The 14,147-nt window shown below is 42.8% G+C and overlaps 1 protein-coding gene across 1 annotated transcript; it reads left to right on the plus strand.

Annotated features, from left to right (window-relative positions):
• The first annotated feature begins 9,882 nt into the window (after positions 1-9,882).
• Positions 9,883-13,552, plus strand: MAGEE1 (MAGE family member E1). The gene has a single exon (XM_002831830.5). The coding sequence runs from the start codon at positions 10,128-10,130 to the stop codon at positions 12,999-13,001; it is 2,874 nt and encodes a 957-aa protein (XP_002831876.3). The 5' UTR covers positions 9,883-10,127; the 3' UTR covers positions 13,002-13,552.
• The last annotated feature ends 595 nt before the right edge of the window (positions 13,553-14,147 follow it).

Below are 14,147 nucleotides of genomic sequence, written 5' to 3' on the forward strand. Positions count from 1 at the left end.
TCACAATTAAAAGAACTAGAGAAGCAAGAGCAAACACATTCAAAAGCTAGCAGAAGGCAAGAAATAACTAAGATCAGAGCAGAACTGAAGGAAATAGAGATGCAAAAAACCCTTCAAAAAATCAATGAATCCAGGAGCTGGTTTTTTGAAAAGATCAACAAAATTGATAGACAGCTAGCAAGACTAATAAAGAAGAAAAGAGAGAAGAATCAAATAGACGCAATAAAAAATGATAAAGGGGATATCACCACCAATCCCACAGAAATACAAACTACCATCAGAGAATACTATAAACACCTCTATGCAAATAAACTAGAAAATCTAGAAGAAATGGATAAATTCCTCAACACATACCCCCTCCCAAGACTAAGCCAGGAAGAAGTTGAATCTCTGAATAGACCAATAACAGGAGCTGAAATTGTGGCAATAATTAATAGCTTACTAACCAAAAACAGTCCAGGACTGGATGGATTCACAGCTGAATTCTACCTGAGGTACAAGGAGGAGCTGGTACCATTCCTTCTGAAACTATTCCAATCAATAGAAAAAGAGGGAATCCTCCCTAACTCATTTTATGAGGCCAGCATCATCCTGATACCAAAGCCTGGCAGAGACACAACCAAAAAAGAGAATTTTAGAACAATATCCCTGATGAACATCAAGGCAAAATCCTCAATAAAATACTGGCAAAGCGAATCCAGCAGCACATCAAAAAGCTTATCCCCCATGATCAAGTGGGCTTCATCCCTGGGATGCAAGGATGGTTCAACATACACAAATCAATAAATGTAATCCAGCATATAAACAGAACCAAAGACAAAAACCACATGATTATCTCAATAGATGCAGAAAAGGCCTTTGACAAAATTCAACAACACTTCATGCTAAAAACTCTCAAGAAATTAGGTATTGATGGGACGTATCCCAAAATAATAAGAGCTATCTATGACAAACCCACAGCCAATATCATACTGAATGGGCAAAAACTGGAAGCATTCCCTTTGAAAACTGGCACAAGACAGGGATGCCCTCTCTCACCACTCCTATTCAACACAGTGTTGGAAGTTCTGGCCAGGGCAATCAGGCAGGAGAAGGAAATAAAGGGTATTCAATTAGGAAAAGAGGAACTCAAATTGTCCCTGTTTGCAGATGACAATATTGTATATCTAGAAAACCCCATCGTCTCAGCCCAAAATCTCCTTAAGCTGATAGGCAACTTCAGCAAAGTCTCAGGATACAAAATCAATGTACAAAAACCACAAGCATTCTTATACACCAATAACAGACAGAGATCCAAATCATGAGTGAACTCCCATTCACAATTGCTTCAAAGAGAATAAAATACCTAGGAATCCAACTTACAAGGGATGTGAAGGACCTCTTCCAGGAGAACTACAAACCACTGCTCAATGAAATAAAAGAGGATACAAACAAATGGAAGAATATTCCATGCTCATGGGTAGAAAGAATCAATATCATGAAAATGGCCATCCTTCCCAAGGTAATTTACAGATTCAATGCCATTCCCATCAAGCTACCAATGACTTTCTTCACAGAATTGGAAAAAACTACTTTAAAGTTCATATGGAACCAGAAAAGATCTGCATTGCCAAGTCAATCCTAAGCCAAAAGAACAAAGCTGGAGGCATCATGCTACCTGACTTCAAACTATACTACAAGGCTACAGTAACCAAAACAGCATGGTACTGGTACCAAAACAGAGATATGGACCAATGGAACGAACAGAGCCCTCAGAAATAATGCTGCATATCTACAACCATCTGATCTTTGACAAACCTGAGAAAAACAAGAAATGGGGAAAGGATTCCCTATTTAATAAATGGTGCTGGGAAAACTGGCTAGCCATATGTAGAAAGCTGAAACTGGATCCCTTCCTTACACCTTATACAAAAATTAATTCAAGATGGATTGAAGACTTAAATGGTAGACCTAAAACCATAAAAACCCTAGAAGAAAACCTAGGCAATACCATTCAGGGCATAGGCACGGGTAAGGACTTCATGTCTAAAACACCAAAAGCTATAGCAACAAAAGCCAAAATTGACAAATGGGATCTAAATAAAGAGCTTCTGCACAGCAAAAGAAACTACCATCAGAGTGAACAGGCAACCTACACAATGGGAGAAAATTTTTGCAATCTACTCATCTGACAAAGGGCTAATATCCAGACTCTACAATGAACTCAAACAAATTTACAAGAAAAAAAACAAACAACCCCATCAAAAAGTGGGTGAAGGATATGAACCGACACTTCTCAAAAGAAGACATTTATGCAGCCAAAAGACACATGAAAAAATGCTCATCATCACTGGCCATCAGAGAAATGCGAATCAAAACCACAATGAGAACACATGGACACAGGAAGGGAAACATCACACACCAGGGCCTGTTGTGGGGTGGGGGGAGGGGGGAGGGATAGCATTAAGAGGTATACCTAATGTTAAATGACGAGTTAATGGGTGCAGCACACCAACATGGCACATGTATACATGTGTAACTAACCTGCACATTGTGCACATGTACCCTAGAACTTAAAGTGTAATTAAAAAAAAAAAAAAGAAAAAAAAAAAGAAACAACCTGGAGAACAATGGTTCCCCCAGTGGTCAAAAGTAGTACCTGTAGCCCTGATTATATGACATAACTACACTACACTGAAATTTACAACAAATGAGGAGACCACCAACAGAGATGTTGTGACCTCTGTTGTTGTACATACTTACACTAAACACAACCTATTACCAGTTTTCATAAACATGAGAGCCCAGAAATTGCCACCTATAACAGAGGAACACCCATATGGTACTTTCACCTTACACTTGTTCCTCATAGAAAACCAGACCCTAGCCACTTTCTCCTCGCTGTGGACCACTAACTCTGGAATCATCCTCAGTCTGCATTCACTCATCTCTTCGAATAAGTTGAGCAAACTATCCACAACTATTTGGAGATAGAAGTGCCCTTATCTGTCATCCATGTACTTTGCTCCACTAAAGGCACTGTGAAACAAACCTGGAACTACTCCCAACACCCAGAAGGTGGAACTAATCTCCATGGACTGGGTAACACCATTTTGGTGATACCCAGGGAACAACCAGATCTCGTACTTCTGGTTGGAGATAACCTCTAATTTTACTCCACTTTTGCTGTGCTGTCCTTGCTTAAGAAGTTACTACCCTCACCAGTGTTGGCTACACATCAACTGGTGGATCACCCTATCTCTGATAATCTATACCCTACTGCTGACAAGGTATGTTTGGAAACAACATGCCACAGGTTCATCACAGGGAGACACACAACATGGGTCAGTTTGGGAACAATGGGAACCACACCATTAACTATTTAGGTTGTACAATCCTACTAACATAACCACAGACATCATCTCTGAAGTTACCACTCCCCATCTTTTCTCTGCTACTCTTAGCAGCACTCAGTATGGCTAAGCCAGACTCTACGATACCACTTGTGACTCATATAAATGCTTTCTAAGCCCTATGGGCCATCATTTTCTTCAAATTAGACAAAACCCACTATTATTAACTACTGCCATTGAGTAAATAGAGCAATGGGCCACGACCTTTTGAGTTCCATTTAAGGAAAGCCCAGAGACAGTATGTACCAGTATTATAACCAAGATACTTGTGATTTATGTAATCAAATTAAAAATGCTGTATTTCAAAGACAATAACAACAAACACTAAAGGATTGCCAAAATAAAATCATAATTTGTAATAATCCCTGTGATGATGATAAATGTAAACAATATAAGTCCTTACAACTATTGGTGTCTTTTTAAATTAATTATGATGTTCTTGCTCCCCTCTAGTACAAACCCCATTTATTGAGACTCTGTGTACAACTTATTAATAAATAGCCTTTGCTTTCCACATTTGGATGGTTTTTGTTATTCCAACAATATATTATTTGGGATACCCCAGAAAAATAACATTGGGCAGAAATTTTTCCCAAATATTTCTCAAGCCTTTATTCATGGCAATTTTGGTATTTTTTAAATATTTGCAAAATTTCTAATAAATATAAGCAAGTAGTTGTCGATTTGGGTAGAGAAACTCCAATTTAGAGAGCAGTTAGAGTTCTTCATGGGATCAAATATGTTTTTAGTAGGAAGTGTCTTTGCTGTAACCCTCAAGAGCTATGAAAATATTGTACTAAGTGGCCAGGGGCATCTTACTATGGACTTCCTCTCTGGTGGCCAATTAATTTAAACAAGTAAAGCCATGTTTACTATGTAATATTACCTGGGCCAAGGCACATCCGATAAATCAGGGACTACAATCAGCTTAACAATTCTTCCATATTCTTCTTACAATACCAACTGCAAGTTTTACGTAACACTCAATGGAAGCTGGCTCTACAACAATTGCAAGACTGGCTGTCCATGGTAAACAATCATAGCTCTTGAGGGTTACAGCAAAGACAATTCCTACTAAGAACATATTTGATTCCATGGAGAACTCTAACTGCTCTCTGCATGGTAGTTTCTCTACCCAAATCGACAACTACTTGCTTGTATTTATTAGAAATTTTGCAGGGTCTACCAAAACTGCCATTAATAAAGTCTTGGGAAATATTTGAGGAAAATTTATGACCAATGTTACTTTTCTGGAGTATCCCAAATAGTATACTGTGGGAATAAGAAAGACCACCCAAATATGAAAAGCAAAGGCTATTCAGAGCTTGCTATAGTAAGGGAGTCAACTATTGTCATTTGTGTTTTGGCAGAGACTCAATGATGAGCAGAACAGTGAGAAAGTTTGTAGCGGGAAAAAAAAAAGGCTACAACTACACACTGAATAGAGATTATTGGCATGGGGAAGATATAGGCAGGCTAACTAGAAGTGGATCATCCTATGTGATTAGTTAGAGGTGCATACTTGGCTTTCTCTGGTTGGATCTAAGTTGGATGCAGAGACAAGAATTAAGAAGGTAGTCAGTTATTAATCAAGTCCTGGCCATTTTGGGCTGATTTGTTATAGAAATTATTGTTTATTTCCTTGGATTGTTGCTAAAGATAAAAATTTGACATCCTACAAGTCTGACTTATAGCAGGCTAATGCTCTGGGGTGCTTACTGTAGTTAAGTGGGTTGGTTTCCTAGGCAAGTTGTTGAAGTCTGCAGGTCACTGTTCTACTTTTTACATATGGTCCAACCATTGTCCATTTGTACATTCAATCTTTCAATATACATCCCACCATACAGGAGATAGGAACAATAACGAGAAGCCTGATATCAAAGCTAACCTGGGAAGAAACTTATTGGTGACATCACATTACCACCTCTGAAGAGGTCACCCTTGAGGCTATTCGAGCTATACAAATAGACTCCCTAGAAAAGTTTCCCTGGAATAAAAATGATGGAACAGGTGGCCTCCCACTAAAATTAGAACAACATCATCATAAACAGGGAAATAAATAGGTCAAATTTATAATATGATTGATGGTTATTTTTGAAATAATTTGGCCTACCTTTGAGGATCACATATGTGAGTACTCCACAGTTCAGAATCAAATTTGGTGCATGTATAAATTAATAACTTTTTAAAAACTGCCAAGAGTTACTGTGAAGCTTACTCTAGATCCATGCAAATATTCTGATGCTATTTACTACTGGCAATCACCCAGAAACTCAAGGAAGGCACACCAATCCAAATAAGGAGGAACATTCATTTGCCTAAACCTGCAGATATCTTAAGTCACAGCAACACATATAATGACAAATTTAACTGCATGCTGGACTTGCTTCTGCCAATCTGATTCTAGCATTATGGACAGCCAGGAACATGTAGCAAAAGGGTTATAATGTCACTCTACTGAGTGAATAATTGAACAAATTAAAATCTGCTCCTTTTTCTAATCGATTCCCCTGGCTTTCCTCCATTACGTGGGCTATTGGCTATTGGCTATTCAAGGGTTTTGAAATCCTTGTTTGTGCCTTTATAGGATTCTGTCTCCTTTATTTCTGGCAAGAAACTCAGGCACTGCAAAATAACATACAATTTTAATTAGAAGATAACATTGGGCCAGCGGATGGACTGTTATATGCATGAGCCAAAGATAGCCTCTATATATTGATTCTGTCAGTACCAAACTCAATTTTTTACACATCAATTGTTTTAAATATAGACCAATAAGTAGATTGTTAGCCATTTAGAGGCTGCCTTCTTTTCATGTCCCTGTGAAACTACAATCATCTGCTAGCTATAGGTAGGATAAACTCCAGGAGATAAAAACCCTAACCTACTGCTGCCCTTCAGAGATCTCTGACCCAGCAACTCCCTGTATTGCTGCTGAGAGACATCACATACATGTATAAGCCATCTCTTTGATTCCCCTCCCTCTCTCCAGTTAGCTTGTCCTCTCATTTTCTAGGTTGTCACTTCCCACCAGCCTCTGGAAGATCTCAGACTTTGATGAACCCCATGCCCTTGCAAACCTGTCAAAGAGTTGACCAAATGAAACTCGTATGCTTATACACTGTTTGTGGGAATGTAAAATAGTAATAATAAACACTATATATAGTTCAACCACTATAGAAAGCAGTTTGGAGATTTCTCAAAGAACATAAAACACAACTACCATTCAATTCAGTAATCACATTATCGGGCATATATCCAGAAGAAAAGAAATCATTCAACCAAAAAGACACATACACTCAGTTGTTTGCAGCCTTATTAACAAGAGCAATGACATGGAGTCAACTTAGGTGTCTATCATTGATATTTGCTAAAGAAAATGTGGTACATATATACCATGGAATACAACACAGCCATAAAAACTAATGAAATAATGTCCTTTGCAGCAACATGGATGCAGCTGGAGGCCATTATCCTAAGCGAATTTACACAGAAACAGAAAACCAAATACCACATGTTCTCATTTATAAGTTGGAGCTAAACATTGGGTACTCATCAACATAAAGATGGCAAAAACAGACACTGGAGGACTATTAGAAGGGGGAAGAAGAGAGGTGGGCATGGGTTGAAAAACTGTTGAGTATTATGCTCACTACCTGGGTGATGAGATCATTTGTTTTCCAAACCTCAGCATCATGCGATATACCCGTGTAACAAACCTGCGTATGTATCCCCAGAATCTAAAATAAAAGTTGAAATTCTAAAACAGACAAACAACAAAAACTCATTGTGTGTTACTGAAAACTTGTGGTAGTATATTTTTTTCTTGATCAGTCCCCAAATCTCTTGCACTCACTTGTTTCCTATATTTTAATTCTACATATAAATTACACAAAACATATTATTATTATTGTTTTACATTGTCAATATGTCTGTTTACCCACATATTTATCCTTTCTATTACTGTTCGCTTCTTGCATCTCTTCAGTTTCAGATGAGAACCTTTCAGTATTTCCTCAGTGTGGGTGTACTGGTGATCAATTTACTCAGCACTGATTTCCGGACATGTATTTATTTTGCCTTCATTTTTGATGTACTATTTCAGTAAGTTCAGAATTCCAAACTATCAGCTTACAAATCATTAAATTCCTTAAGTGACAAAGTTGTATACAATGTAAGACTCACCTCTTTGCACTTCCCTTTTTTCTGAGATCATTACTCTTGAAGTCCTCATTGCCTTTATAGGTTTCTGATGCTGTATTGGTAGCCTTTGTTGCCATAAAAGGGTTTCTTTACCTAAATTTCTGGGTTTTTTTCTTCCACAGGGCTGCTGCAATCAACTATACATTATTAGAAATAGAATTCTTTGATATCATTATAATGACTTACTGGTATTCCATTTTTAGTACCATAATTTCTTCAAATACTCTTTAGTTATTTAAAATTCATTTAGTTTTCAGCTCTGTTATACTAGAACTAATTATATAATAAAAGTTATTTTAGCTAAATATTTGCACATATATCTTATTATTTCTTTAGAATATATTTCTAGAGGTAAAAATGTTTAGTTTATAGGTTTGAACAACTTCAAGGTCTTTAAAAATCACTGTACCCTAGGTTAGGAATATCTGTTGCTGAAGCTTAGAAATATCTTAGGTTTTTTTGTGCCTCCCATTCTGAATTGGCCCCGGGCATAAAAACTGCATTGGACTTCACAGAGCCGGAACTGGTTTTGCATATAAGGGATTGCTTCTCCAATTGGAGACAGAGATGGTGACACATTGTGACTGCAGCCAGTTATTTCCCCTTTCCTAAAGACGTATATAAAAAAAGTATTGGAACCAACCCAAATGCCCATCAATGACAGACTGGATAAAGAAAATATGGCACATATACACCATGGAATACTATGCGATAAAAAAGGATGAGTTCATGTCTTTTGCAGGGGCATGGATGAAGCTGGAAACCATCATTCTCAGAAAATTAACACAAGAACAGGAAACCAAACACCACATGTTCTCACTCATAAGTGGGAATTGAACAATTACAACACATGGACACAGGGAGGGGAACATCACACACCAGGGCCTGTCAAGGGGTGGGGAGATAGGGGAGGGATAGCATTAGGAGAAATACCTAATGTAGATGATGGGTTGATGGGTGCAGCAAACCACCATGGCACGTGTGTACCTATGTAACAAATCTGCACATTCTGCACATGTACCCCAAAACTTAAAGTATAAAAAAAGAAAAAAAGACAAAAGTATACTCCCAGATTTTTGAGAAGATATAAAGAAAGACAACATATAATAAATGTTTGCAGCAAGATATAAACATGTCAATAGAGGGTCCATAGTGGTAAGCTGAATTGTAGTGGTTGTGTGAGTGTCAGAAAGTTAGTGTTTTCCCTCTATCTCTCTTCCTCTCTCTCTCTCCCCTACTTCTAAAAACAGCCTGCCTGTGCTCTTCAGTGTTTTCTTTCTTACTCACTGCTGCCGTGCTACTCTCAGTTGGAATGATTTTCTCATCCTTGTCCTTTTGGTAAATATCTACCCACTCATCTTTATAAACATCTCCTCTTTTATGAAGCCTTTTCTGCATCTACAGGTAGAACTGACCCTGCCCTCCCCTGCATTCTTTACAAACTTCTAGAAAATTTGGCTTCACTTTTTCTTTGACTCCCATTTTTACATCGGGTGCTCCTTGATGACAAAGAGATTAACTGTAACTTCTGGATAGATGACCAGTGTTTGTTGAGTGAATGAATAAAGGGATCAGGGTTGGATCTGCTCAAAAGTGCTAGAGTAATAGAGCAAAACAGAGCAGGTAACACATCCCTTAACACTCGGTATCTCAACTGACTTTCACAAAAGCTCTATTAAATGAGCAGGTGATTGTGGAGTGACAATCACCTTGAAAATTAAACAAATTTTCAAGAGTTTTAGTGGCTTTCCCACTAAAGCCTGGGTGACTGGGAAAGTTTGGGCTGGGAATGTTGGGCTTTTCAAGCGTGTTCGAAGCTCCCTAATTGGTACTAAATTTCAGGCATTCAGACCCTCTAGGAAAGAGTTCTTTCTAGCTCACAACATTAGGGGAGGAGTTAGACACATAAATGGAGAAAGTGATAGAAGAGACATGGTCAGGGATGGGGGTTCTACCCTTCCAGAGACAATGCACATTTTCTTTGAAACAGCTTCGGGAAAACTGCAAATCTCAATGATATTTACCAATTTTGAGAATCTATTAAGTGCCTGGCACTCTGTGTAGAAGCCCTCCAATCGTACCCTAAGTCTGAGAAGTATTTATTATTATTTCCATTTTTACTCCCTATGCATCTACTGTAAGCTCCTTGCTTCACCCTACCAAAATTTCCCTTCTGCTAGTGCTCTCCTTTTGTGCAGAACCACCGCATCCACTTTCTCAAGCCCAGGGGAGGGGCGGGGCGGGGCGATTTCGCCGTGCCGCAGAGCCAGTCTGCGCCTGCGCGGACTGCGGCAGAGGGCGGGGTGTGAGAAGCGGAGTACACAGACTAGCGTTCACTGCTGGCCAGTGCCTGCCTTTTTCACCACCTCTAATTTCAGCTTCAGCAGTTGCTTGGAACTTTGGTTCTGGCAGCAGCAGCAACATCATTACCGCTAGCGGCAGTTTTGTGCCGAGGCACCTACACACCTCCGGTCCTCTCTGACAGATCGCGGGCCTGTCGGTGTCTGCTCCTACACGCCGGTCGGCAGGACCATGTCTCTGGTAAGCCAGAATTCGCGCCGCCGCCGCCGCCGCGTTGCAAAGGCTACTGCGCACAACAGCAGCTGGGGCGAAATGCAGGCCCCTAATGCCCCCGGTCTCCCCGCTGATGTGCCAGGCTCAGACGTCCCCCAGGGTCCCAGCGATTCCCAGATCCTCCAGGGCCTCTGTGCCTCTGAGGGCCCAAGCACCTCCGTTCTGCCCACCTCCGCTGAGGGCCCAAGCACCTTTGTGCCGCCCACCATCTCTGAGGCCTCAAGCGCCTCCGGGCAGCCCACCATCTCTGAGGGACCTAGCACCTCCGTGCTGCCCACCCCTGGTGAGGGCCTAAGCACCTCCGAGCCTCCCACCATCTCTAAGGGGCTGTGCACCTCTGTGACGCTTGCCGCCTCTGAGGGCCGGAACACCTCCAGGCCGCCCACTTCCTCTGAGGAACCGAGCACCTCCGTGCCGCCCACCGCCTCTGAGGTACAGAGCACCTCCCTGCCGCCCACCCCTGGTAAGGGAACGAGCACCTCCGTGCCGCCCACAGCCTATGAGGGACCAAGCACCTCCGTGGTGCCCACCCCTGATGAGGGACCGAGCACCTCCGTGCCGCCCACCCCTGGTGAGGGACCAGGCACCTCCGTGCCGCTCACCGCCACTGAGGGCCTGAGCACCTCCGTGCCGGCCACTCCTGATGAGGGACCGAGCACCTCCGTGCCGCCCACCGCCACTGAGGGCCTGAGCACACCCGTGCCACCCACCCGTGATGAGGGACCGAGCACCTCCGTGCCGGCCACTCCTGGTGAGGGACCGAGCACCTCCGTGCTGCCCGCCGCCTCTGACGGACAAAGCATCTCCTTGGTGCCCACCCCCGGTAAGGGATCAAGCACCTCCGTGCCACCCACCGCCACCGAGGGCCTGAGCACCTCCGTGCAGCCCACTGCTGGTGAGGGACCGAGCACCTCCGTGCCGCCCACCCCTGGTGGGGGACTGAGCACCTCTGTGCCTCCCACCGCCACTGAGGACTTGAGCACCTCCGTGCCTCCCACTCCCGGTGAGGGACCAAGCACTTCCGTACTGCCAACCCCCGGTGAGGGACTGAGCACCTCTGTGCCGCCCACCGCCTCTGATGGATCGGACACCTCCGTGCCACCCACTCCTGGTGAGGGCCCAAGCACCTTAGTGCAGCCCACCGCCCCTGACGGACCGGGAAGCTCCGTGCTGCCCAACCCTGGTGAGGGCCCGAGCACATTGTTTAGCTCTAGTGCTTCTGTGGACCGGAACCCCTCCAAGTGTTCCCTTGTTTTGCCAAGCCCTAGGGTAACCAAGGCCTCCGTGGACTCAGACTCTGAGGGTCCTAAGGGTGCAGAAGGCCCTATAGAATTCGAGGTCCTGAGAGACTGTGAGAGCCCCAACTCCATTAGTATTATGGGCCTCAATACTTCCCGGGTTGCAATTACCTTGAAGCCCCAGGACCCTATGGAACAGAATGTAGCTGAGCTGTTGCAGTTCCTGCTGGTGAAGGATCAGAGCAAGTACCCTATCCGGGAGTCTGAAATGCGGGAATATGTTGTTAAAGAATATCGCAACCAGTTTCCTGAGATACTCAGGCGAGCAGCAGCCCACCTGGAGTGCATTTTTAGGTTTGAATTGAGAGAACTTGACCCTGAGGCACACACCTACATTCTGTTAAACAAACTGGGACCTGTGCCCTTTGATGGGTTAGAAGAGAGCCCAAATGGGCCAAAGATGGGCCTCCTGATGATGATTCTAGGCCAAATATTCCTGAATGGCAACCAAGCCAAGGAGGCTGAGATTTGGGAAATGCTCTGGAGGATGGGGGTGCAGCGGGAAAGGAGGCTTTCCATTTTTGGGAACCCAAAGAGACTTCTGTCTGTGGAGTTTGTATGGCAGCGTTACTTAGACTACAGGCCAGTAACTGACTGTAAACCAGTGGAGTATGAGTTTTTCTGGGGCCCAAGATCCCACCTAGAAACCACCAAGATGAAAATTCTGAAGTTCATGGCTAAAATATATAACAAAGATCCTATGGATTGGCCAGAGAAATACAACGAAGCTCTGGAAGAAGATGCCGCCAGAGCCTTTGCTGAGGGTTGGCAGGCTCTCCCTCACTTTAGGAGGCCCTTTTTTGAGGAAGCTGCTGCAGAGGTAGCATCCCCTGATTCAGAGGTTTCCAGCTATTCCTCAAAATATGCCCCACATTCATGGCCTGAGTCAAGATTGGAGAGCAAGGCAAGGAAGTTGGTGCAGTTATTTCTGCTTATGGATTCAACTAAGCTGCCTATACCAAAGAAAGGAATTCTGTACTACATTGGCCGAGAGTGCAGCAAAGTGTTCCCTGACCTCCTGAATCGTGCTGCCCGCACCCTGAACCATGTCTATGGGACAGAACTAGTGGTACTTGATCCCAGGAATCACTCCTATACCCTGTACAACCGAAGGGAGATGGAAGAAACTGAGGAGATCGTAGACAGTCCAAACAGGCCTGGCAACAACTTTTTAATGCAGGTCCTAAGCTTCATCTTTATAATGGGCAACCATGCCAGGGAGTCTGCAGTCTGGGCCTTTCTGCGGGGCTTAGGGGTTCAAGCTGGGAGAAAGCATGTGATTACCTGCAGATACTTGAGTCAGCGCTATATAGACAGTTTACGGGTTCCTGACAGTGATCCAGTGCAATATGAGTTTGTATGGGGTCCTAGAGCCCGTTTGGAAACCTCTAAGATGAAAGCCTTGAGATATGTGGCCAGAATCCACAGAAAGGAACCACAGGACTGGCCACAGCAGTACAGGGAGGCAATGGAAGATGAGGCCAATAGAGCTGATGTTGGGCACAGGCAAATCTTTGTTCACAACTTCAGGTAGAGGAATGCATGGCAGTCAGAGGGGCCTTGCAAGGAGGGGCCTTTGAGCCTCAGTTCTCATGTATTGGGGGGTGGGGGCGGGTACATACTGTATTTGGTATTTGTGTTCCAGTTATATTTATGTCTTGTCATATTTAGTTCTTGTGTGGTGTCTGGAAATGTTTCAGCTGTTTTAATATATTGTCTGATTGGGTAAATGTGATTGACCACTTGCTGTCTCTGTTGTATTTTGGTATGAGTTTTGATAGCTCTGTAAAATGTTTTGGAAATCTTTCCATCTTGTTGCATTATCTAGAAGAGAATATATAGCATATAGCTATAGATATAGGCTTTTCCTTGAAAGCTTGAAAAAAATTCGCCAGTAAAATAATCTAGCTTAAAGTGGTAAACTAACAAACAAATATAACAACAACTGAAAAAGCACTCTAAATTGTGGCTGGCTTCCCTTTCTGTCCGCTATTGTATGAAGAATACTGATGTTTACCTGTATTTGCTTTGCTGTACTAAAATGTAATGAAAAATAAAAGATTAATAAATGAAACATAATGCTAATACACTGACTTATTCAACTGCTTTCATACAATGAGCACAGTGGTGTGCCTTAGTTATAGAAGTATAAAAGTTTACAAGATATAGTACCTGCCCAAGAATTCAGAGACTGGATAGGGTACAGGGGGAGGTCATTTAAATCACCAATTTATTATGTTGTACTATGTGCTACAATAGAATAATAGAGAGTGCTATGGTAGTTAAAAAGAGGCACACCTGACCAATTCCTGGGGTGTTCAGGGTGGTCCTTAAGGAAGATGTTGGGTATGTTGGGTGGAGACAAGATGGGGTCCTTTTTTTTTTTTGAGACAGAGTCTCGCTCTGTTGCCCAGGCTAGTGTGCAGTGGCATGATCTCGGCTCACTGCAACCTCTGCCTCCTGGGTTCAAGCAATTCTCCTGCCTCAGCCTCCAGAGTAGCTGGGACTACAGGCACGTGCCATCACACCCAGATAATTTTTGTATTTTTAGTAGAGACAGGGTTTCACTATTTTGGCCAGGCTGGTCTCAAACTCCTGACCTCGTGATCTGTCCACCTCAGCCTCCCAAAGTGCTGAGATTACAGGCGTGAGCCACCGTGCCCAGCCAAGATGGGGTCCT

Source organism: Pongo abelii, chromosome X (assembly GCF_028885655.2).
Source record: "Pongo abelii isolate AG06213 chromosome X, NHGRI_mPonAbe1-v2.0_pri, whole genome shotgun sequence".
NCBI classification, from domain to species: Eukaryota; Metazoa; Chordata; class Mammalia; order Primates; family Hominidae; genus Pongo; species Pongo abelii.

Bases quoted from the DNA above. Each gene is read 5' to 3' on its own strand.
- MAGEE1 (XM_002831830.5), top strand. From the start codon at position 10,128: ATGTCTCTGGTAAGCCAGAATTCGCGCCGCCGCCGCCGCCGCGTTGCA.